Source organism: Pseudophryne corroboree, chromosome 1 (assembly GCF_028390025.1).
Source record: "Pseudophryne corroboree isolate aPseCor3 chromosome 1, aPseCor3.hap2, whole genome shotgun sequence".
Classification (NCBI taxonomy): Eukaryota; Metazoa; Chordata; class Amphibia; order Anura; family Myobatrachidae; genus Pseudophryne; species Pseudophryne corroboree.
In genome coordinates, this window is record NC_086444.1 from 629049845 (window position 1) to 629075828 (window position 25984).

General features: G+C 45.5%; 1 protein-coding gene and 1 long non-coding RNA gene across 3 annotated transcripts in view; one reads left to right on the forward strand and one right to left on the reverse strand.

The window, feature by feature from the left end:
- The window catches only part of LOC134929035 (uncharacterized), a 36082-nt gene extending 14689 nt beyond the window's left edge, over positions 1 to 21393 (forward strand). Inside the window, exon 3 of the long non-coding RNA XR_010178247.1 lies at positions 21313 to 21393. This is a non-coding gene — a long non-coding RNA (uncharacterized LOC134929035). The remainder of the gene's footprint in view (positions 1 to 21312) is intronic.
- KLF2 (KLF transcription factor 2) overlaps positions 1 to 24302 on the reverse strand; it is a 100101-nt gene extending 75799 nt beyond the window's left edge. The window contains exon 1 of one of the 2 annotated variants that reach the window (XM_063914527.1): positions 23756 to 24302. In XM_063914527.1, the coding sequence (XP_063770597.1) occupies positions 23756 to 23772 (17 nt within the window). In that variant the 5' untranslated portion in view covers positions 23773 to 24302. The remainder of the gene's footprint in view (positions 1 to 23755) is intronic. The other variant, XM_063914528.1, reaches the window with a different exon arrangement.
- Between the last annotated feature and the right edge of the window lie 1682 nt (positions 24303 to 25984).

Sequence of the window (25984 nt, forward strand, 5' to 3'; positions counted from 1 at the left end):
GTAGGGTGTAGAGGGGTTAGTGATGTAGTGTAGACGAGTCAATAATGTAGTGTAGGGTGTAGAGGGGTCAGTGATGTAGTGTAGAGGAGTCAGTAATGTAGTGTAGGGTGTAGAAGGGTCAATAGTGTAGGGTGTAGAGGGGTTAGTGATGTAGTGTAGAGGAGTAAATAATGTAGTGTAGGGTGTAGAGGGGTCAGTGATGTAGTATAGAAGAGTCAGTAATGTAGTGTAGGGTGTAGAAGGTTCAGTAGTGTAGGGTGTTGAAGTGTCAGTAATGTAGTGTAGGGTGTAGAGGGGTCAGTAATGTAGTGTAGAGGAGTCAGTAATGTAGTGTAGGGTGTAGAAGGGTCAGTAGTGTAGGGTGTAGAGGGGTTAGTGATGTAGTGTAGAGGAGTCAGTAGTGTAGGGTGTAGAAGGGTCAGTAGTGTAGGGTGTAGAGGGGTTAGTGATGTAGTGTAGAGGAGTCAATAATGTAGTGTAGGGTGTAGATGGGTCAGTAATGTAGTGTAGGGTGTAGAGGGGTCAGTTATGTAGTGTAAAGGAGTCAGTAATGTAGTGTAGGGTGTAGAAGAGTTAGTAATGTCAGGTATAGAGGGGTCAGTGATGTAGTGTAGAGGAGTCAGTATAGTAGTGTAGGGTGTAGAAGAGTCAGTAATGTAGTGTAGGGTGTAGAGGGGTCAATATTGTAGTGTAGGGTGTAGAAGGGTCAGTAATGTAGTGGTGGATGGTATAGAAGGATCCCTTATGTAGTGTAGGGAGGGTCAGTAAAAATACTAATCCCAAGTACTTAGCACACTTATTGAATTAAGATTAAAAATGCAGGAAAAAGTACACAATCTGGGTAAAAAAGGCAAAAGGTTAGAGATTCGATATGTGTTATGTGTTGCGCTACGTATCATTATGCTTACATGGAGATATGTTACATTTTTTGTAGAGGGGGTACAAAGGAAATTTTCACTCTGGGCTCTGCTTGTCACTGGTTGACGTTGCAGTAGTGTGCGGTCACTGAATATGCTGTGTGGTAGGACAGTGTTTGGGTTCAGGTACAGAACATGGGACCCCCTAGATTAGCATAACTAAACTGCTTCAAAACATCATTAAGCCTGTTCAAAACATTAAAAGGTGTACCCTTGCGGGCTTGCTCTGCTCACCACAGGTTATTATTCCCCATAGATGTCCACGTGGATAGTAAAACTGCTAGCCCAGGCCAGGGCACCCATGTTCTGAAATTGAGCCCAGTGTTTGATATCACAGCGTGATTTGCTTTTTCTGCTGCGGGGTACACTGGGCTCCACAAGGATAGACATTGGGGTGTAGAGTAGGATCTTGATCCTTGGCACCAACAGGCTCAAAGCTTTGACTGTTCCCAGAATGCACAGTGCCGCCTCCTCTATAACCCCGCCTCCCTGCACAGGAGCTCAGTTTTGTAGTTGGTGCTGCAGTAAGCAGGCACATAACAGAGGGGCTGCTCCAGGCAGCCCTAAGAAGAACTTTTTTTGAAGAAAATTGCGACCTTACCTGATGTGCATACCTTTACTCAGGGTGTGTTGCGTATCCAACCTCCCTATGTCCCGCCTGTGGCTCCTTGGGACTTGTCGGTGGTTTTGGAGGCGTTACAAGAGTCTCCGTTTGAACCTCTTGGTTCAGCTGTTCTTAAGTGGCTTTCCCTTAAGGTGGTGTTTCTGCTGGCTATTGCTTCAGCTAGAAGAGTGTCGGATTTGGGTGCCTTGTCCTGTAGTTCCCCATATCTGATATTTCACCGTGAACTGGCGGTTCTTAGGACTCGTCCCGGATATTTACCTAAGGTGGTTTCCTCGTTCCACCTTAACCAGGAGATTGTGGTTCCGGCATTTGTTTCTCCTGATCTGTCTCCCAAAGAGAAGTCTTTGGATGTGGTACGGGCTCTCCGTATCTATGTGAAGATAACTGCTTCCATTAGGAAATCTGATTCTCTCTTTGTACTGTTTGGATTTCACAAACGGGGCTGGCCTGCTCACAAGCAGACTTTGGCCAGATGGATTAGAATGGTCATTGCACATGCTTATGTGAGGGGTGTAGTATGGTATGCCGGCGCTCGGGCTCCCGGCGACCAGCATACCGGCGCCGGGAGCCCATCCGCCGGCATACTGACAGCGTGGCGAGCGCTAAGGAGACCCTTGTGGGCTCGCTGCGCTCGCCACGCTGTGGGCACGGTGGCGCGCTACACTATTTTATTCTCCCTCCAGGGGGGTCGTGGACCCCACGAGGGAGAATAGCTGTCGGTATGCCGGGTGTCGGGATTCGGGCGCCGGTATACTGTGCGCCGGGATCCCGACATTCGGCATACTGAAGACCACATTATGTGAGTGTTACGTTCCTGATGCTCAGAACTGGAGAGATGTAGTGATGCGAGTTCAGAGCACCAGAACGTGACGCTGAACTAAGGAGAGGTACGGGAATAGCCCCTAGCACCCTACCTCCGTTGTCTTACCCGTGTGGTCGACTCACGCCTGAACGACTATGGTTTCTTGGGCCCACGGCAGTTGCGTTTGAAGGGCGGATTAGGTCTGCCCAACTCCGATGCCCCCAGGTCTTAGAGAGAGACAAAGCGTGAACCGAGACAGGGTAATAACAAGGGGACCTCTAACTAAAACTAACAGAAGCTAGGGGCTACTAACTACCCTAAAACTAAAGGTATGTGCGGCACGCTGCCAAGGAAAAAGGACAACAAATGATACCACAGTCCGTTCCCCTACACGGCACCGCCGAGTTCCGGGGAGGACAGTGAAAAGCGGAAACCTCCGCAAAAACCTCCAACACAAAAGAAATACAAGTAAAGGCGGCCTAGGCCGCAACTCGCGACAGAAGCCGCTACTCACAAAACCGGGAGAGAACCCCAAATAACGAGAACCCTCGGATGACTGCAACAGGTTCGTTTTGGTTAGGAAGGATTCCCAGGACCGGCTTCAGAACTCCAGGACTCGGGAGCCCAGGGAGCAGGATCGACCAGATACAGCCAAATCAGGAACAAACGTTACCAGGCAGGAACAGCATGCAGGAAGCTATCACCGGCGTTTGTGTGAGGCACTGAGGAGGCATATAACAGGGAACCCTCCAATGGCAGTGCAGAGCCTGATTGATGAATGTCGTGCAGCTGCCTTGCTGCACGACCAGGGGAGAACAGGTGTGAGTACTCTCATGGCAACGGGGAACGCATGTGGCGTCCCCGTTGCCATGGACCCGGCGGCCCTGGGCGCACGGCGTCCTAGCGTTGCCAGGGACCCGGCGGCTATCGCGCGCATGGCGTCCCGGCGTTGTTAGGCGCCGTGCGGAAGCAGACAGAGCGAGAGGCGCGGCGGCCGTGACCGCTGCTCGGTCAGAGCGCGGACAAAGACCGCCGCGCCTAACAATGAGGGCTGGTCTGTCGGCTCCTGCTCACATTTCGGCCCATTCTACTCGGTCTGTTGGACCTTCTTGGGCGGCCCGCCGTGGTGCTACCCTTGAACAATTGTGCAAGGCGGCTACGTGGTCCTCATTGAACACGTTCATAAGGTTCTATGCCTTCGATACTGCCGCTTCTCAGGAGGCTTCCTTTGGACGCCGGGTTCTTGTGCCCGCTACAGTGCGTCCCCTCCCATAAGGAACTGCTTTAGGACATCCCCATTGTCCATTCCTTGTGGAGCCCAGTGTACCCCGCAGCAGAAAATGAGTTTTATGGTAAGAACTTACCTTTGTTAAAACTCTTTCTGCGAGGTACACTGGGCTCCACAAGGCGCCCACCCTGACGCACTTAGCTTCTTTGGGTTGGTATAGCATTAGCCGCTGACACTTCTCCTGTCGTGAGAGTGTGGTGTATGTGGCTACTAACTGTTGTCGTGTCTTTTCCTGCTACTGCATTGGGCTGGTTAACTAAAAACTGAGCTCCTGTGCAGGAAGGCGGGGTTATAGAGGAGGCGGCGCTGTGCATTCTGGTAACAGTCAAAGCTTTGAACCTGTTGGTGCCTCGGAACAGGATCCTACTCTACACCCCAATGTCTATCCTTGTGGAGCCCAGTGGATCGCGGAAAGAGATTTAACAAAGGTAAGTTCTTACCATAAATCTCGTTTTCTCTAACATCCATAGGGAATACTGGGATGGTACATCAGTACGGTGGGGTATGTTTTGCTACCTGGGCTGACAACAGGGATACCTGTCTATTTTGTCAGTCCCTGGCCCCATAATTTCTGATGGCAGCCGTGTATATATAGGCTACCCTCTTCTGTATTCTCTCCCCTCACAACCCCCTACCCATTAGCTGCACCCGCGACCATAGGAGTGCGCATGGGGTGTGCATTGTGTGCACAGACACACCCTAATGCCTTCCATTTCAGGGTTGTATTAATGGGAGGTGACAGGGGGGGCGGGGCGGGTGACAGTGATATGCATGGTGCTGCTCATTTACTTGGCGGGCAGCCATAGAGATAGAGACATCACCGGTGGCACTTCAAAAGTGGTACCATCCGCCACCTAATCAGGGCTTGTGGACCGGCAACCAATCAGTAGCAGCCACTCCTGATTGGCTGCTGCTCTGCAAGCTAGCCTCCAATTGGCTGAAGGCCCATACCACATTTGAAGTGCCACCGGTGAAGTCTCTGTATACTGTTGACTAAGCAAGTTAACGCTGCAGTGTAGGCTCCACACACTCCTAGGAGTATATTCAATAAGGGTCGAAAGCTGCCGTCTGTCGAAAAGACGTCAGTTTTCGACTTTTTAAGGTTGAATCGTGATTCGACCTATTCAGTCCCCGCTATTTTTATTCGACAAGTCGGGGAATTCGACTTGTCTAATAGTACGTGAATCGGCGGTATAGCGGCCGATTTATGTACTTTTGAGGGAAACGGGTCCAAATTCGACAGGATTTGGCCCCGTTTCTGACCATCTCAGTCCGACATAAAAAAATGTCAGACTGAGATGAGGGACCTTAGAGGAGGAGAGGGGGGAGAGCTGTGGGCAGACGGGGGACAGCAGCGCTACAGCACAGCGCTGCAGGAGGATGTGTCACAGCCGCGCCGCTCACAGGAGCATCCACCCAGCTCCAGCAAGTGAGGTCACGCTTGCTGGAGCCGGGTGGACACTGCTGTGAGGTCTGGCAGCTGTGAGACATCCTTCTGCAGCGCTGTTGTAGCGCTGCTCTCCTCCGTCTGCCCGCAGCTCTCCCTGCTGGTCTCTCCCCTCTCCTCTGCTCACAGGTCTCATCTCAATTAGACTTTTTTTAAAGTCGAATTGAGATGGGATTGAATAGGGGTTGTCGGATCCATTCCGACAAATGCATGTCAGAATGGATCCGACCCTAATTGAATATACCCCCTAGTACCTGTTGGGGGAGAAGACTGAACAGGAGACTGAGCTAAGGAGAGCCATGAACAACACAGCCGGACATCGCTGTCTGCTTGGGGCTTTCCGCACTCTGCAGCCCTAAGGGAGAAATTACATTGATCACACCATTCAGATCCTGGCACCGCTAATAGGTAAAGGTAGGGACAGCTGCAGCACCTTCTTTTCTATACAGTGACAGCACGGCTCCAGTTACTTTTTCCAAAAGGAGCTATATACATTTAAACTGAGTGTCATTTATGTGTTATAGTGTGGTTACTTCTGATTGGCATAATATGTATAAGGGCTCTTTTATGTGGTGTAATGTGTATAAGGGCTCTCGTGTGGTGTAATGTGTATTAGGGCTCTGCTGTCTAGTGAAATGTGTATAAGGGCTCTGCTGTGTGACGTAACGTGTATAAGGGCTCTGCTATCTGGCGTAAGGTGTATAAGGGCTCTGCTGTCTGGCGTAAGGTATATAAGGGCTCTGCTGTCTGGCGTAACATGTAATAGGGCTCTGCTGTCTGGCGTAGTGTGTACTAGGGCTCTGCTGTCTGGTGTAACGTGTATAAGGGCTCTGCTGTCTTGCGTAACGTATATAAGGGCTCTGCTGTCTGGCGTAACGTGTATAAGGATTAAGGAGTACTACTGTGTGGTGTAATGTGAATAACGGACACTACTGTGCGATGTAATGTGCAATGAATTTGTGCCGCTGCTCTGTCACTTAAAGCCCATACACACTAGAAGACTTGAAAGGTGTGAAAGATGAATAATGTGGAAGAAGAGCAATTTCCCTTGAACTCCCTAACAAACGAGATTGATACACACTGAGCGTTTTTACAAACGATTTGATCAACGAATGATCTGCTCTGCTGGGATTGAGGAAATTGAGCTGTATGCATGGCCGACTGACAATCTGCTTCTAACGACCACCGGCGCGTGCATCGTTCATTATTTGCTGTGTACACACTAGAACGATCTGAACGATTTGATCGTTCACAATCATCGTTATCGCTCATATCTATGGAAAATATCTTCCAGTGTGTATCCTGTCCAGTGCACATCTATATATATATATATATATATACACACACACACACACACACACTATTTGCTGCCCTCAGGACCCTTCACGGCGGCACATATCACGCCCCTCTAGTTATGGCCCTGTGTACGAATCCTGCCTACTTTGGTGTTGGTTCTGCCTATCATTGATTTGGTGCCGCCCACATGAGGCCACTTCATGAAATTTTTCCAGGGCCACTTTTAGTTCCCAATCCGCCCCTGGGGCCCACAAAGTTCTGGCTAAGCCCCTGGCTTCTACTATCACTTTACTTCTGGGTTCAGACACATCATTATTACTACGCATTCGCTATCATCAAACGAGCATGTGCAAGTAAGAGTTATCATACTGATCCCCCTACTGAAACTTGGCTAACACCATCTAAAGCTTGGTAATTAGGGACAGAGAACAAGACTCTTTTTGCTGGGGCATTCTGTATTTAAAAATTAATTACATTTTATTGATATACATTAAAAGTAACCCTCTGGAGCCGCCGCTGCTGTGGAAACTTAATTTATATGGTAATCCTAAAATAAAATCTGTATTCTGAGAATTTCCCACTACATTTTGTTAATAAATATTCAGGGAAAATGGGTTAAAGCCGTACATTATGTATATTTTATTCAAAATAAATAATTTTCATTATTAAAAGCTAATGCAACTGTTTGGTATAAACATCCATCACTGCAAATCCTGCTCTGTATTTTGTATTATTATTTCTGAAAGCAAATGCCTGGATATGAAAATCAATGACAACTTGACCATTAGGCATAACAGAAATGGATCAAGAATTATTATTGAACCACAGTCAGTGATAAATCAGATGAGGGGAGTAGTACAGGATAAATCACTAGACACAAGTTGCCCCCCACAACCTCCCCCCTTTCCCGGTATTCACCAGGGATCCATAGAAACATCAGAGCAATATTTTAAAAATAATTGAGAGTCCCCTCCATAAATCTGAAAAAGTCTGTATATAGACATTGTTCACGGCAGCACATGTAATGGGAGGTGCTGAAACACCCATGGCGCTGGAACAAATGCAACTTAAACAACCTTAAAATACATATAAAAAATTAAATCTATAATTTATTTTGTCACATGCAAGAATAGCAGCAGTCTCTGTTCTACTTACACACTGGGACAGGATTCAGGAGGATTCTGTGTATGTGTCTGTCTAGACCAAAATGCTATCATAAGATAACAGGTTACATAGGAGCCAGAGAGGGAGAATGAGAATCTGGGATCCCTGGGTCACATACAGCTCTCTCCCCCCTCCTATCTTTTGTCTGGTTGGGAAGCTCCGTTAGTAGCTCATGAAACCTGATACTTCTGTGTCTGCTTGCACTGCATACTGTCCTGCTTGATTTCCGACTGCCTGGTTCTGCTCCTGTACAAGAGGGAGAGCTAGTGCTGTCAGTGTGCTTTGGCCAGGGCACCTCCTGATAGAGGGGGGCCCAGGGTATAGTATCCCCTGTGCACCCCCCCCCCCCCCCCCCCCCCCTTTAATCTGGCTATGATGCAGGTCAATACTCCCAGAAGAGCCTCTTGTAGTGACAGGTCTTTAATAGTAGACAGAGTAGTGCAACATCTTGGAGAATGATCAAATAAGATGAGGAATTAACACAGGAGAACACTGGTCAGGAAGCACAGAAAACCTAGTACAATATGTCAGAAGGTGCTCTGAGTGCTCTTAAAATACAGGTGCCTGCTGAATTTGATGCACCAGTGACCTCAGTAGCTACCTGACTGCAACCCTGGGATTGAGATAAGGAGAGAGATGCCTTTTGCTATCTATTAGAGAAGGTAGTTGCGGAATGGGTAAGTAATACAGGTATTACAGACAGGAAGGCTACACAAAATGGTGATTGTAACACAGGGTACTAAATGTTTCTTGCATAAGGATTTAAGAAATATATCTTGACAGAGGCAAAACAAGGAATGAAGGGGTCCATAGCAACATTTTGAAGGGGCACCATCTGCTCTTTATATCTGTGGCAACTGTGTTTATTAGTTAAGGTCCTGAAACACAAACACTCATAAAGCAAATTTGTGCTTGTATACTTGGAATTTAATAATGCATTTACAATGGGTGCACAAGCACCCCCTTATGGCCTGAATCTGATTGGGCGTTCTATCAGTCAATTTACTAAGAATACAAAGGTCTGCCATTAAAAAATTGCTTAAAAATTGTCACATACCATTTTCCCACAAATTGAAAATGTAAGTTAGCTACTCATTAGTCTTTTTTTTTATGTATACACCTAATAGGTTTCCGTGACTGTCAGATGCAAAATTAAAAGAAGGCATTCTTGATTTGCCAGACATTCTAAAATTCTTAACAGACAATGGGGTAAATTTACTAAGATGGGAGTTCTATTTAAGATAGGATGTTGCCCAAAGAAACCAATCAGATTCTACCTCTCATTTATCTAGCACCTTCTAGAAGATAATACCTGGAATCTGAGTGGTTGCTATGGGCAACATCCCATCTTAGTAAATTTTCCCCAATGACTTTGAAAAAAAAAAAAAAAAGTGTTAAAAGAGAGGTTTTGAATGCATTTAAAAAAGTTGAAAATAAGTACTTGTGGAACTTCAAAGATCCAAACTACAAGCTAAAAGTGTATAATATGCTTGAAAAATACAAAACATTAGGTCGTTTGATGAGTTTGAAAGTGTGTCCTGAGAACTGGGTTTGGGAAGTACTGCTAGAGCTGACTGGCACTATGGCCCAATTGTACTAATCCTTAACAAGAGATAAAGTGGAGATGGATAAAGAGTGATAAATGACCAGCCAACCAGCTCCTAACTGTCATTTTTCAAACACAGCCTGTAACATGGCAGTTACGAGCTGATTGGCTGGTGCGTTATCACTCTTTATGCATCTCCACTTTATGTCTTGTTAAGGCTTAATACATTTGGACTTATGGCACTATTGGCACTATGACAGGAGGACACCATTCTATAGTGTCACCAGCCTTGTCTAGTAAAGCCTAGTGCTGGTAATGGCAAATTTGTGGGGACACCACTCTTTCTGTCCCCCTAATTTTTCCACAGCCAACCTAGACTGACACCACCAGTGCTGGTTGTAAATGGGAAGGGGGGTGGGGGTGCTTGGAGATATTCACCTGTAAAAAGATAAATTTGTACTAAAAATAAATAAATGGTGAATTGGCACCAGAAATGTATTCTGGGTTTATACCTAATATCACATCATAAGCAGCTTGGCGACTCAGCCCATGAATCAGTTATCACAGCTATTTGGAGGCATTGCAGTAATCTGCAGTGACTTAAAGGTCCCCACCAGTTTGCAGGCTATTACATTCTGCCCTTGGTCAGTGGTGTAGCTATAGCAGGTGCACGGTATGTCATTCACTTGTACCCCTGAGTCAAGGGGCGCCCACTCCACACACCCTGCACCCATTCAATATACTTACCTTACACCTGCATCTCCAGGAATATGGCACCAGCACATGTGCAGCAGGAAAATCACTGGGAAAAAGTTGCTAACACCATGTTCCTGGATACATGTGCATGTACAGTAGGCACTGGCAAAGTACAAAACTCTTTAATGCACATGTCCACATATAAATTTCACATCGACTGTCCCCCTCCCCTCATAAGACGTCCCTGGCCTTGGTCCTTCTCTTTTCCGCTCCCCTCCCATTCTTGTATCCAAAGAGAATTAAAAAGTCATCCTTGAGATAAACCCATTGCCTAACACATACATGTCAAGCCACACCCAAAACATGTTTTTAATTCATAGAATCTAGCAACATAATAAGTAATCACACAATAACAAAAAGGGGTATATTTATTAAAGCTAATACAGACAAATGGTGGTGTTACCCATAGCAACCAATCAGCTTCTATAATTTTCTAGGTTGCAATAGAGAAATAATAGCTAAAATCTGATTGGCTGCTATGAGCAACACCACCACTTTTCAATTTAAAAGCTTTATTAAATCTACCGCTGGAAGTGTACCAGGAAAAATTCTCTCTAATTTTTGTTGATTTGAATGGATTATTAAGCTCATGTGACTCTCCTTTAGTTAAATTTTCTTTCAACTGATGCTCAAGTCACAGTGATTGTCATGTGTGCTGCATTGCGAGACATAGATTAGGTTTAACGCGTACGATATGAAACTGGACTAAGAAGTATTATTCTAAAAGTCTAATCTCTTACAATGTATATTATAGTCAAACATTGTGGGCAAATTGTAATGAGCATATGTTTGATATGTCTTCGTTCCAACTCTCCATTTTTCTATAGGGCTTGCCAAGTAGCTGTTGGTCTGGGAGATGGATGTGGAAAGCATGGATGACACACGCCCCTCATGTTAGATTTCAGCATGGACATGATTTAGGTTGGGCAGAGTGACTGCCCTTTATGCAAACATATCACTGTGGCCACCCATGAGTGATAGCAATGTTTGAGTTTCCACTAAGTTCCTAATTTGGCAAACTGCGATTGCACGTTGGAGTTGTGAAGATTAGTGTTAAAGCGGAAAAGTTAGAAAGAGCTAGTTACTGGAGAATTGTAAGCCTCTGCATGAGTGACAGGAAATACATGTACAGTACATTTGGGCTGTACCTTGTACCTTCATCATTCCACAGTGCAAACCTCTTGTAAGTTCCAACCAACAAGAGACATATTTATGGGGTCAATTCATGAAGCAGTGAAAAGTGTAGAGAAGTGAGCCAGTGGAGAAGTTGCCCATGGTAACCAATCAGCTGCTATGTATAATTTTATAGAAGGCACTTTATAAATGTTACCTCAACACTGATTGGTTGCCATGGGCAACTTCTCCACTGGGTCACTTCTCCACTATTTTCACTGCTTCATGAATAGACCCCATAGCTGTGAGGCATAAACAAATGATAAATAGATACATCAGTAGGGTTCTCTACTTTTATTTTACCATGTTTCTCTTGCAACTATTAATGTTTATGTATAATTCGGCCGGAAAAGTGTTCCTATTACTTACAGTATGACTATCGGAGGCAGCACTTTTGTGTATTGAACCAATATTATTTTAGATTGCGAGCACCACATAGTACATGGGGTACACATAAAACAAACAAACAAACAAACAAACAAACAAACAAACAAACAAAGTGTAAATACACACATAACATGAATAGTATAAGGACTTGGGTAAGAGTAGGCAAGTTGCTGTAGATAGGAGCAGGCAGTGGTAAGTCAAAGAGGGGCAAGGGGGAAGAGACAAATCAGCTCTCAGTGATAAATTGTCCATTGTATGAGCAAACAGCATGAAATTGCTGAGAGAGACAGAAGGCAAGGAGCACTGGTGCAGTGGCATACAGTATCTATCACCAGTGCACACCCAGCACTAACCATTGTGCCTGCCCATGCAGCACACCAGCTGACTATGCCCCTCCTACAGTGCCATCTTTCTAGTTATATATTCAGAAAGATGCTAGCAAAGATTTTGCACATGCACCATCTTTCCAAACTTATCACAGGAAAGGTGACACCATGGGATGATCACAGGGAGCCAGGTCGCTGCACAGGCAGGCCCATTGTATAAAGTATGGGTGGAAACCAATTTCATGGTGTGTGTGTGTGTGTGTGTGTGTGTGTGTGTGTGTGTGTGTGTGTGTGTGTGTGTGTGTGTGTGTGTGTCGGGGGACTTGCTGCACATGAACCCCACAGTTATTTAGACATCCCCGTGTTGATGGTAAGGATAGTGAAGAGTTAATGAGTGAACTGGGTAAGACACAAGGGGGAGGAGTGCATTGAATGAGTGATAGGCCCAACACACTGGCCGATTTTCTGAAAGATATGAACGATCTCGTTCATAAATGAGCGAGAACTCGTTCATATCTTTCAGTGTGGAGACTCCAGCGATGAACGATGCGCGGCCCCGCGCTCGTTCATCGCTGGTCTCCCGTCGGCTGTGCATGCAGGCCAATATGGACGATCTCGTCCATATTTGCCTGCACTTCAATGCAGCCGCGTGATGGGGGGAGTGAAGAAACTTCACTCCCCCCGTCACTGCCCCCCCGCCGCCGGGTCGCTAGTCGGCCGTTTCGGCCGTCGGGCACCTCGGCGGCGCATCGTCAAATGAGTAGGGCCCCTGAGTGAGGAATTACGAGGAAGGCTTTAGTAAAAAAAACACTGTGATTTTAGGGTCAATATACAGACATTCAATTTGCTTTGACCCCCATTGATGTCCTAATCATTTGACAGTGTGCCTTATCATCTATTGGTCTAGCCCAGTGGTTCTCAAACTCGGTCCTCAGGACCCCACACGGTTCACGTTTTCTCTGACGTCCTAAGTGGATGCTGGGGACTCCGTCAGGACCATGGGGAATAGCGGCTCCGCAGGAGACAGGGCACAAAAGTAAAAGCTTTAGGATCAGGTGGTGTGCACTGGCTCCTCCCCCTATGACCCTCCTCCAAGCCTCAGTTAGATTTTTGTGCCCGGCCGAGAAGGGTGCAATCTAGGTGGCTCTCCTAAAGAGCTGCTTAGAGTAAAAGTTTTGTTAGGTTTTTTTATTTTCAGTGAGTCCTGCTGGCAACAGGCTCACTGCATCGAGGGACTTAGGGGAGAGAAGTGAACTCACCTGCGTGCAGGATGGATTGGCTTCTTAGGCTACTGGACACCATTAGCTCCAGAGGGAGTCGGAACACAGGTCTCACCCTGGGGTTCGTCCCGGAGCCGCGCCGCCGACCCCCTTGCAGATGCCGAAAAGTGAAGAGGTCCAGAAACCGGCGGCAGAAGACTTTTCAGTCTTCATAAGGTAGCGCACAGCACTGCAGCTGTGCGCCATTGTTGTCAGCACACTTCATAGCAGCGGTCACTGAGGGTGCAGGGCGCTGGGGGGGGCGCCCTGGGCAGCAATGATAGTACCTTATTCTGGCTAAAAATACATCACATATAGCCCCTGGGGGCTATATGGATGTATTTAACCCCTGCCAGGTCTCAGAAAAACGGGAGAAGAAGCCCGCCGAAAAGGGGGCGGGGCCTATTCTCCTTAGCACACAGCGCCATTTTCCCTCACAGAAATGCTGGTGGGAAGGCTCCCAGGCTCTCCCCTGCACTGCACTACAGAAACAGGGTTAAAACAGAGAGGGGGGGGGGGCACTTATTTGGCGATATGACTATATATATTAAAATGCTATAAGGGAAAAACACTTATATAAAGGTTGTCCCTGTATAATATAGCGTTTTTGGTGTGTGCTGGCAAACTCTCCCTCTGTCTCCCCAAAGGGCTAGTGGGGTCCTGTCCTCTATCAGAGCATTCCCTGTGTGTGTGCTGTGTGTCGGTACGTGTGTGTCGACATGTATGAGGACGATGTTGGTGAGGAGGCGGAGCAATTGCCTGTAATGGTGATGTCACTCTCTAGGGAGTCGACACCGGAATGGATGGCTTATTTAAGGAATTACGTGATAATGTCAACACGCTGCAAGGTCGGTTGACGACATGAGACGGCCGGCAAACCAATTAGTACCTGTCCAGGCGTCTCAAACACCGTCAGGGGCGTTAAAACGTCCTTTTACCTCAGTCGGTCGACACAGACACAGACACGGACACTGACTCCAGTGTCGACGGTGAAGAAACAAACGTATTTTCCTTTAGGGCCACACGTTACTTGTTAAGGGCAATGAAGGAGATCTTACATATTTCTGATACTACAAGTACCACAAAAAAGGGTATTATGTGGAGTGTGAAAAAACTACATGTGGTTTTTCCTGAATCAGATAAATTAAATGAAGTGTGTGATGATGCGTGGGTTTCCCCCGATAGAAAATTATTGGCGGTATACCCTTTCCCGCCAGAAGTTATGGCGCGTTGGGAAACACCCCTTAGGGTGGATAAGGCGCTCACACGCTTATCAGATACGGCCGCCCTCAAGGAGCCAACTGATAGGAGGCTGGAAAATATCCTAAAAAGTATATACACACATACTGGTGTTATACTGCGACCAGCGATCGCCTCAGCCTGGATGGGCAGCGCTGGGGTGGCTTGGTCGGATTCCCTGACTGGAAATATTGATACCCTTGACAGGCACAGTATTTTATTGACTATAGAGCATTTAAAGGATGCATTTCTATATATGTGAGATGCACAGAGGGATATTTGCACTCTGGCATCAAGAGTAAGTGCGATGTCCATATCTGCCAGAAGATGTTTATGGACACGACAGTGGTCAGGTGATGCAGATTCCAAACGGCACATGGAAGTATTGCCGTATAAAGGGGAGGAGTTATTTGGGGTCGGTCCATCGGACCTGGTGGCCACGGCAACAGCTGGAAAATCCACCTTTTTTACCCCAAGTCACATCTCAGCAGAAAAAGACATCGTCTTTTCAGCCTCAGTCCTTTCGTCCCCATAAGGGCAAGCGGGCAAAAGGCCAGTCATATCTGCCCAGGGATAGAGGTAAGGGAAGAAGACTGCAGCAGGCAGCCCATTCCCAGGAACAGAAGCCTTCCACCGCTTCTGCCAAGTCCTCAGCATGACGCTGGGGCCGTACAAACAGGTGCGGTGGGGGGTCGTCTCAAGAGTTTCAGCACGCAGTGGGCTCACTCGCAAGTGGACCCCTGGATCCTACAAGTAGTATCCCAGGGGTACAGATTGGAAATTCGAGACGTCTCCTCCTCGCAGGTTCCTGAAGTTTGCTTTACCAACGTCTCCCTCCGACAGGGAGGCAGTATTGGAAACAATTCACAAGCTGTATTCCCAGCAGGTGATAATCAAAGTACCCCTCCTACAACAAGGAAAGGGGTATTATTCCACACTATATTGTGGTACTGAAGCCAGACGGCTCGGTGAGACCTATTCTAAATCTGAAATATTTGAACACTTACATACAAAGGTTCAAATCAAGATGGAGTCACTCAGAGCAGTGATAGCGAACCAGGAAGAAGGGGACTATATGGTGTCCCTGGACATCAAGGATGCTTACCTCCATGTCCCAATTTGCCCTTCTCACCAAGGGTACCTCAGGTTCGTGGTACAAAACTGTCACTATCAGTTTCAGACGCTGCCGTTTGGATTGTCCACGGCACCCCGGGTCTTTACCAAGGTAATGGCCGAAATGATGATTCTTCTTCAAAGAAAAGGCGTCTTAATTATCCCTTACTTGGACGATCTCCTGATAAGGGCAAGGTCCAGAGAACAGTTGGAGGTCGGAGTAGCACTATCTCAAGTAGTTCTACGACAGCACGGGTGGATTCTAAATATTCCAAAATCGCAGCTGTCTCCGACGACACGTCTGCTGTTCCTAGGGATGATTCTGGACACAGTTCAGAAAAAGGTGTTTCTCCCGGAGGAGAAAGCCAGGGAGTTATCCGAGCTAGTCAGGAACCTCCTAAAACCAGGAAAAGTGTCAGTGCATCATTGCACAAGGGTCCTGGGAAAAATGGTGGCTTCTTACGAAGCGATTCCATTCGGCAGATTTCACGCAAGAACTTTTCAGTGGGATCTGCTGGAAAAATGGTCCGGATCGCATCTTCAGATGCATCAGCGGATAACCCTGCCTCCAAGGACAAGGGTGTCTCTTCTGTGGTGGCTGCAGAGTGCTCATCTACTAAAGGGCCACAGATTCGGCATTCAGGACTGGGTCCTGGTGACCACGGATGCCAGCCTGAAAGGCTGGGGAGCAGTCACACAAGGAAAAAATTTCCAGGGAGTGTGATCAAGTCTGGAGACTTCTCTCCACATAAATATACTGGAGCTAAGAGCAATTTACAATGCTCTAAGCTTAGCAAGACCTCTGCTTCAAGGTCAGCCGGTATTGATCCAGTGGGACAACATCACGGCAGTCGCCCACGTAAACAGACAGGGCGGCACAAGAAGCAGGAGGACAATGGCAGAAACTGCAAGGATTCTTCGCTGGGCAGAAAATCATGTGATAGCACTGTCAGCAGTGTTCATTCCGGGAGTGGACAACTGGGAAGCAGACTTCCTCAGCACGACCTCCACCCGGGAGAGTGGGGACTTCATCGGGAAGTCTTCCACATGATTGTGAACCGTTGGGAAAGACCAAAGGTGGACATGATGGCGTCCCGCCTGAACAAAAAAACTGGACAGGTATTGCGCCAGGTCAAGGACCCTCAGGCAATAGCTGTGGACGTTCTGGTAACACCGTGGGTGTACCAGTCGGTGTATGTGTTCCCTCCTCTGCTTCTCATACCTAAGGTACTGAGAATTATAAGACGTAGAGGAGTAAGAACTATACTCGTGGCTCCGGATTGGCCAAGAAGGACTTGGTACCCGGAACTTCAAGAGATGCTCACAGAGGACTCATGGCCTCTGCCGCTAAGAAGGGACTTGCTTCAGCAAGTACCATGTCTGTTCCAAGACTTACCGCGGCTGCGTTTGACGGCATGGCGGTTGAACGCCGGATCCTAAGGGAAAAAGGCATTCCGGAAGAGGTCATTCCTACCCTGGTCAAAGCCAGGAAGGAGGTGACCGCACAACATTATCACCACATGTGGCGAAAATATGTTGCGTGGTGTGAGGCCAGGAAGGCCCCACGAAGAAATTTCAACTCGGTCGATTCCTGCATTTCCTGCAAACAGGAGTGTCTATGGGCCTCAAATTGGGGTCCATTAAGGTTCAAATTTCGGCCCTGTCGATTTTCTTCCAGAAAGTATTGGATTCAGTTCCTGAAGTCCAGAAGTTTGTCAAGGGAGTACTGCATATACAACCCCCTTTTGTGCCTCCAGTGGCACTGTGGGATCTCAACGTAGTTCTGGGATTCCTCAAATCACATTGGTTTAAACCGCTCAAATCTGTGGATTTGAAATATCTCACATGGAAAGTGACCATGATGTTGGCCCTGGCCTCGGCCAGGCGAGTGTCAGAATTGGCGGCTTTGTCTCACAAAAGCCCATATCTGATTGTCCATTCGGACAGGGCAGAGCTGCGGACTCGTCCCCAGTTTCTCCCTAAGGTGGTGTCAGCGTTTCACCTGAACCAGCTTATTGTGGTACCTGCGGCTACTAGGGACTTGGAGGACTCCAAGTTGCTAGATGTTGTCAGGGCCCTGAAAATATAGGTTTCCAGGACGGCTGGAGTCAGGAAAACTGACTTGCTGTTATCCTGTATGCACCCAACAAACTGGGTGCTCTTGCTTCTAAGCAGACGATTGCTAGTTGGATGTGTAGTACAATTCAGCTTGCACATTCTGTGGCAGGCCTGCCACAGCCAAAATATGTAAATGCCCATTCCACAAGGAAGGTGGGCTCATCTTGGGCGGCTGCCCGAGGGGTCTCGGCTTTACAACTTTGCCGAGCTGCTACTTGGTCAGGGGCACACCCTGGCTGAGGAGGACCTGGAGTTCTCTCACTCGGTGCTGCAGAGTCATCCGCACTCTCCCGCCCGTTTGGGAGCTTTGGTATAATCCCCATGGTCCTGACGGAGTCCCCAGCATCCACTTAGGACGTCAGAGAAAATAAGAATTTACTTACCGATAATTCTATTTCTCGTAGTCCGTAGTGGATGCTGGGCGCCCATCCCAAGTGCGGATTGTCTGCAATACTTGTACATAGTTATTGTTACAAAAATCGGGTTATTATTGTTGTGAGCCATCTTTTCAGAGGCTCCGCTGTTATCATGCTGTTAACTGGGTTCAGATCACAGGTTGTACAGTGTGATTGGTGTGGCTGGTATGAGTCTTACCCGGGATTCAAAATCCTTCCTTATTGTGTACGCTCGTCCGGGCACAGTATCCTAACTGAGGCTTGGAGGAGGGTCATAGGGGGAGGAGCCAGTGCACACCACCTGATCCTAAAGCTTTTACTTTTGTGCCCTGTCTCCTGCGGAGCCGCTATTCCCCATGGTCCTGACGGAGTCCCCAGCATCCACTACGGACTACGAGAAATAGAATTATCGGTAAGTAAATTCTTATTTTCCATGTCACCCTGCAGCTGCACTGTGTATCACCAACTGTCACATTTCAAATATCTACAGGTGACCTGCAAAACATGAACAGTGTGGGGTCCTGAGGACCGAGTTTGAGACTCTAGCCAGTAAAATGCTTTTTCTACTCTATATAGACAGCAGGTACACATTTACATTTTCATGTCTTCAGTGCTTCACATGCAAAGCGTGTCCATCTTTTGGTGCTGCGATCATGCTCATGTTGGCACTATTACAGTGTTGGGCTGCATTCTCATGACAATTGAAGGCACTCACTAGAGGCGGCCTCCAGTGTCTGCAGGTGGTGGGTACAGATTACACAGTTTACCATTGTCACATTTTACCTGTAAAGTTTATGTTTAACATAACTCATCATCATGTCTTCTCATTGGTTGCAAGTATAACACTGCATGGATGAAATTGGGTTGATCTTTAATTCAGTATCGCGGTAGCAAGGATTATGTTTCAAAGCAGTTAAGTAACATAGCCAGGGAAGGATAGTTCTAGCAGGGAATAAGGAAGGTCCCAAGGTGCTATTGCCACTTTGTACAGGCAATCACCTCCCCTAGCACTTCTTTTTGCACTTAAAACAGAAATAAATATCTGCAGAACAAGGTATCTGCTAGTGTCCACACTGATCATTGCTCTGGTGAAGTTTCCCTGGGAGATGTATTTATCTAATGTCTGCGCATGCATCTGATCTACAGTATACTGTACTATTTGTACACAGTGGGCACGGATCCTATCTCTGGTCTTTGCACTAAGATGCTTCATTAATCTCTGCTTCATTAATCTTGAAAACATGAGATGTTGGGCATGCATGATGACCGGATGTGGAAAACTATGGTCCTGATGGTAGGATGGTCTCCTTTTTCTAGATGCTGAAATGCACAACTTCTAGTGACTGTGTGGCCACAACTGCAGGGCTACGTGCAACAGACACAGTAATGGCAATAACAGTCATTTACAAGAAATCAAAACAGTTAATGTGTCACAGAATAACTTGGCTGTGGATTGTGTTAGTGTATGCAGGTCACCCTGTGGAATGTAAAGAGATTCTCTTGCACGTCATGCCACATAGGACACATTATGGCCAGAATTTTTTTTGCATTGAATTCCTTTGGTGCTTGGCATTTCTCAGGCTATTTATAACTTATAGGGATTCCTCTCCTAACTTGCCAAATACTCCTGGCATGTAGCTAGAATCCGGTCCTGCGAGTTTATAACACGGAGAAGAGGAAGGGTTAATGTACTCTTATGTTTAGCAAGATCAGCAGAGGATTAGGGGAATCCGGCTACTCCCTTATATGTACACCTGCAGACTAGCGGAAGTGTCATTACCACCTGCTACACACACCAGTACAAGAACAGGAGGATTTTTTGTACGAGGTAAAGAACAGAAATGAAAGTTATAACAATGTGAATGTTAAGGCCCCATTCTATAGCAGTGTTTCTGCTGTCATAGAACTACATGTCCCAGCTTGAGAATCACAGTTTGCACTCCCATACTCCATAGTAAGTACATGTAAAAATACTTTAGACAAATGACATGCTGAGTCTTGCGTATATCAGATCACTTTATCAGACCTTGCCTAAAGTTGGTTACACTGTAAAGGTGCATACACATGGTGCAATGTTACCTTACGATTTTGACTATAAAGTCAAAATTGTATGGAAATTTAGTGCAGATTGCAGTGTGTACACAGCTTGCTGATGCGCACTCCCGTGGGGTCAGTATCGCAAGAAAAGGTAGACTGTGCAGGAAAGTCACTCTTGACTATATTGTGTACAATCTCTAGTACATAGTAGAGGAAAATAGCACATAGTCAAAATCTCAAGTAAAGATCAATATCGGTGGATCAGAGCTATGGGGTGCTCAGGGGAAATATCAAAGTCAAAATTGAAGATAGTCATTATCTCACCGTGTATGCACTTTCAGTTGCCATGAGTTAGTTACTGTGCATTACATATATCATACCTCCCAACATTTGTGTATCCAAAAGCGGGACTCCTGCACACGCCCAAAAAAGGGGCATGGCCTAAACTAAAGTGGCGTGGCCTCGCAGCAGTGCCACGATCGTGAGTAACACCCCCGTTTGTCATTATTAAAGGGGGTATGACCTGCGCTCTGTGAGCTGCTGGCATGCCCCCTCTCCCTTCACTGAATAGACGCTGTGTGTCTATTCACCGCTGCTCTGCTAAGCAGGGCAGCAATGACAGGAGCATCCCAACTGCCCCCCCCCCTACCCCCCCACACCGCGGGACACTGAGGCCCACGGGTGGGACAGCGGAACAGTCCCAAAAAAAGGTGACTGTCCTGCGGAAATCGGGACAGTTGGGAGGTATACCTATACTGACATTTTTCTAAACCCCCTTGTGCATCATTTCGACTTGGATTTTTTGGGGCACCTTCCAAAAAGCAATGATTTACAGTAAATGCAAACATTTATATAATGTAGTGGACAGTGGGTGTTATATACTAGCAGGTGTATGCAAGTACTATGTACTGGTAAGTGAGAGTCTATAGTACATGCAATGGAAGGCTCTTCTGTATAATGGACAAGATATCAGCTATTTATTATTATGTTATATATTAGGCAGCATTTTAATAATGTATAGATTAAAAAAAAAAGAATGAAACAAATTGTACACAGCATAGTCATCGTTTCAGCTGTCAAACTTGTATGACGTATTTGAAGATTTAATACATTTTGCAAGGTTTTTTTATACGACTGAATGTGCTCACTGCAGTAATTATACTATGACAATTACAATAGCTAATCTGCGTACTACACTGGTGCATTTTACTAGTCTTCCCAGCAGATTGTCTACGTTTGGGAGCTGCCTTTGCAAAGTAGGTGTGTGCCCCATTGGGCGGAGAGGTGGAAAGTGTGTCACTGTGCAAAAATGTAAACTTTAACCCCAAATAAATGTATACTTTGTCTTTTAAAATTTTGCGGTTCTTTCAATGTGCAACATGGAAGGATAAAAAAGGACTAAAACCAGAGCTATTTTTCTGCAGGAACCAGCAGGAACTCAGGGGCAGATTTATTAAGCTTGGTGAAGTGATAAATTGGAAGGTGATAAAGGACCAGCCCCTGCTGCTCAGGTATGTAAAATGATCAGCATATTGTTATCTTTGTCCATTCTGAACTGGCCACAGCATACAGTCTAACTAATCTAAATACATGTCTCAATTATCTCTAATACCACAGAGGCCATTTTCATAGATGGTTATAAACAGGTTAAAAAAGGAGATTTCAAAATCAACGGATTATCTGGAGACACATACAGTAAATATACAAATGTATGGTTGTCACAGAAACACAGGGAACCCCTGCGTCACAGAAGGCAAGGAGGAAAGCCCTTCCTAAGATCTGAAAATATCTGTGGTTAGACTGCATTCCTTAGTTCTGTGCAAGCACCCTGTGTAGCCAAAGAATTTCTGATGCAAGCAGCTGCAAACTATAGTGGGAGGGAAGCCTGTGATGGAGGGACACCGTATCTAGACGCACCCGCTACCAGGAGAACACAACAGCAAATACAGCCGGAAGGGTTGTACACCTGGGACACACCTGTGCAAAGTGCAGATAGGATTATATAAAAAACTGTAATGGTGCAAGACAGACTGTAGCACTAGCAGTTACTTACAGAGTGCCAGCCTATTCCACAAACACTTTACAATTGGGAACAAACACAGCATTAATAGGGGCAGTTGTACTAAGCCTTGGAGAGTGCTAAAGTAGAGATAAACTACCAACCAACCAATCATTTCCTAACTCATTTTTCAAACACAGCCTGTAACATGGCAGTTAGGAGCTGATTGGTTGATACGTTACCTTTCTCCCTGGCTTAGTACACCTCCTCCATAAAGCAAGACTTGGTAATAACAGACAGATACAAAGAGAGGTAAAAGTATCAGACACTGTTAAACAACTGTTGCATGGCCAAAAATGATGTAAGAAATGTGATTCAGCCTATGGATCTCATTAGAACTCGATAAAATTGCACTGTTGTGTTTGTATTTTAAGTCACAGGTACAAGGTGTATATTAGACCTACAAATGTATAGTTAGTTAGTTATGCCCAATGATAGCGTAGAGTGGCTTACCAATGTTTATTATAAATTCAAATGGCGCAATACCCTATTCATGCACCATAAACGTGTTTTTATGTTTCACGTATATGCAGTACAAGAGGGAATAGTTTAATAAATGCCTATAAAATCTAAAGAATGTGATCTCTTCACATGTAACACATCACGGGGATGAGCTCCTTTCGGAGCCCCATGCCCCTCCATGTGTTTTTTTATATATATTCCTGCGAATGTTCATTTTTTATTGCCACAAATTACAATTATCGTCTGTAAAACCCAATAATTGATACATATGACCCATAAAGATTCCCAAACTGTGACAGTACTTGAGATGCTTGGCATTGCAGTAATATTTGTTGCAACTGAATGCAAGTTACTGTTTTCCACTATAATCCACTTCAGGCTGACTAGAGGTCATTTAAGAAGCACCCACCATGCACACAGAGAATATGTCACTTTCTGCATGATTTCCTCAATGATAAATAGGTCCACAAAGTTGTATTGCAGGGACAAAAAGTCTGCACACTCTTTCCCCTACAAAGCAGATAAAGTTCCCTTAAAATGTACTTTTTTTAACCCCTTTATTTCATTTAAGTAATCTCTTCTTACAAATCTTGTTTCTGCATGTTGCTGCAAATGCACTCAGTGGCTGATTCCTTCTGAGTTGCATGACAGTCCATTTTGCGGACAGATTTAGCTATTTTTAGCTCTGCGCATCCTCCGTGTCTTACACATCTGGAGCGCAACTCCCATTGTGGCTGATTGTGAATAACTGGGTGGGAATGGCGTGTTTGCACATATTCTATGCTTAGTGAGGGCATAGAGATCCGTCAACTGTCAGGTATATGGGTTATGCAAGTGCACACTTATAATAATGCCTATTTGCACAAACAGATGCATAGGGGCGGTGCAGACATATAGATGTGTGTAGCACCTTACATCTGTGCATGCAGTGTTAGTGTAATTGCCCATAGTAAGGAACTGCAAAACATTTTATCACTGAATAGAGTGTCTCACAATTAACGTCTCATTATGGAGTAAGGCCGCAAGGTCAGGGCTGTGGATGATTTCAGCAGAGTTATGATTAGAGAGGCTAAATCCAATATTACAACAGTTTAGAAAATGTATGGATTAATAAAAAAAAAAAAGAGAGAATCAATAAATAAATGAAATACATTTTGCAAACGGCAGATACATATTGTAGTTTCAGTTATTAGATGAGTATGCCTATGTATAAACAACCCGAGTACACAATAGCTGCCAAGTTATACCACTGGATGTTCTCGCTGCATGATAAATTGTATAGTTACTTAGAATTATTTGAAAATAAAATGTATATTCTATTGATATGAGTTTAGGATATTGCCTACCTTGTCAGTGCCACCATGTCTTCTCATTCTGTAGGCTAACAATAATTCTCTGCTCCAGAGCTTTCACTGCGTTGGGCGGCTTGTGACAACACAGCGTCTGGCCAACCACCTCCCTGGCTGCCATTACTGCAAACATTGACAGTCCTTGTTTGTGTGTGTATACTGAAATGCCTTTTAGTGTTAGCTTCTTCCCAGAATTGTAAAATACATGTCAAGCAAATTTGTAGACAGACACTTCATAGTAAGATTTGTTTTTAGACTTCTCAGCACAGTCTATGAACAGCTGTATGAAAGTGATGTCTGTTTGCATCTTATCATACTCATATTCTGAATATCAGTGTCCTATCATCATTATATCACAAAGTTATAGTGTACCAACCCTGAGTTACACAAATAAAGTTACTTTCAAATGTAATGATGCAGCATTGTAGCAAAACATAGGGGTATCTATCTGCTATACCCCAAATCAAAATGTATGTGGAATGTGCTTCATTACCTGTCTATATCCTATTTTACTAAAGAAAATGTGACTAGCTACACTTCTCCTAATAAGTTGCATAACCCCACCCAAAGACCCCTCCCTGTGGGTCCATATATTATGACCTTCTATTGTTGGCTGAAGTACTCAGACTATTCTCAGCATCAGAATATGTTCTAATTAGTGTTTATGGAAGTTGTATATTAGCGTTGTTGTGGTTGGTAATTGCTAATCACTGTCATTGATAGTAACTCTTTTCATCTTACGTGTTCTTGGCATGTGATGGAAAGTAGTAGAAGAGGAAAGGTGTAGGTGTGTGTAATGAAATTCTCCTGCTAGAAGCCATGCCCCAAGGAAAAATGTTTAGGACTGAGCGTGCAGAGAAAAAAATGTTCATTATTCAAAGCTTTACGACAGCATATAGTGCGTGCAGAAGAGATTACAGGGTGTGAACTGTTGCGCACATGGACATAGCTTGCTGCACATTGTAAGATTTCTCTTGCCACAAATAAGACCATGGGCATATTTCATTAAGTGCAATTTGTCAAATCTGAAAATAAATAAATTAATAACTGGATTTAAAGATGTATATTGTATATTTTATAACCCCATAATGCATGAGGGTTTTTTTTGCCTCTAAGAAAACCAAAATTGCTTGCTTTAAATCATGCTGCAAAAAACACCAATTGGCTATTATGACAAATTACATGTAATTAAATAAAATGGCAATATGGTTGAAAAGTGGGTGGAGGGTAATTCCAGTGTAAATGTATGTACTATGCTGCCTTTTAACCCTTGCTATGAGCCACATGTATTAAGTACATATAGGGGGTAATTCCAAGTTGATCGCAGCAGGAATTTTGTTAGCAGTTGGGCAAAACCATGTGCACTGCAGGGGAGGCAGATATAACATGTGCAGAGAGAGTTATAGGCCCTACACACTGGCCGATCCGCCGCCGAGCTGCCCGACGGCGGATACGGCCGACGGGCGACCCGGCGGCGGGGGGGGGGGGCAGTGACGGGGGGAGTGAAGTTTCTTCACTCCCCCCGTCACCCGGCTGCATTGAAGTGCAGGCAAATATGGACGAGATCGTCCATATTGGCCTGCATGTACAGCCAACGGGGGAGCAGCGATGAACGAGCACGGGGCCGCGCATCGTTCATCGCTGGAGCCTCCACACTGCACGATATGAACGTTATCTTATTCATTAATGAACAAGATCGTTCATATCGTGCAGTCATGTCGGCCAGTGTGTAAGGCCTTTTTGATTTGGGTGTGATTTTGGCCTTTTTTATTTTTACACTGCAATCTAAATTGCAGTGTAAAAATAAAGCAGCCAGTATTTACCTTGCACAGAAACAAAATAACCCACCCAAATCTAACTCTCTCTGCACATGTTATATTATACCTGCCTCCCCTGCAGTGCACATGGTTTAACAAAATTCCTGCTGCGATCAACTTGGAATTACCCCCATAGCACCTGAGCTGCCACCGCAGAGTAACTACATACTCTATATGAAAAAGTTATTTTTGTGGTAGAGGATTTTGGCACATGATGGGTTGGAGAGTTCCATACACTGTATGGTAAGGATAACCTCATTACCCAGCATGCATCCAATATGTTCACTGTGTACCCTCTGTGTACTCCATGTGCAATGCGGCAGAGAGGAACACTGGGATCTATGTAATATGGCAAATAAGGGGGAACAAAAGTGTCAATATGTGCCTTATTACATAGGTACTGGACCCT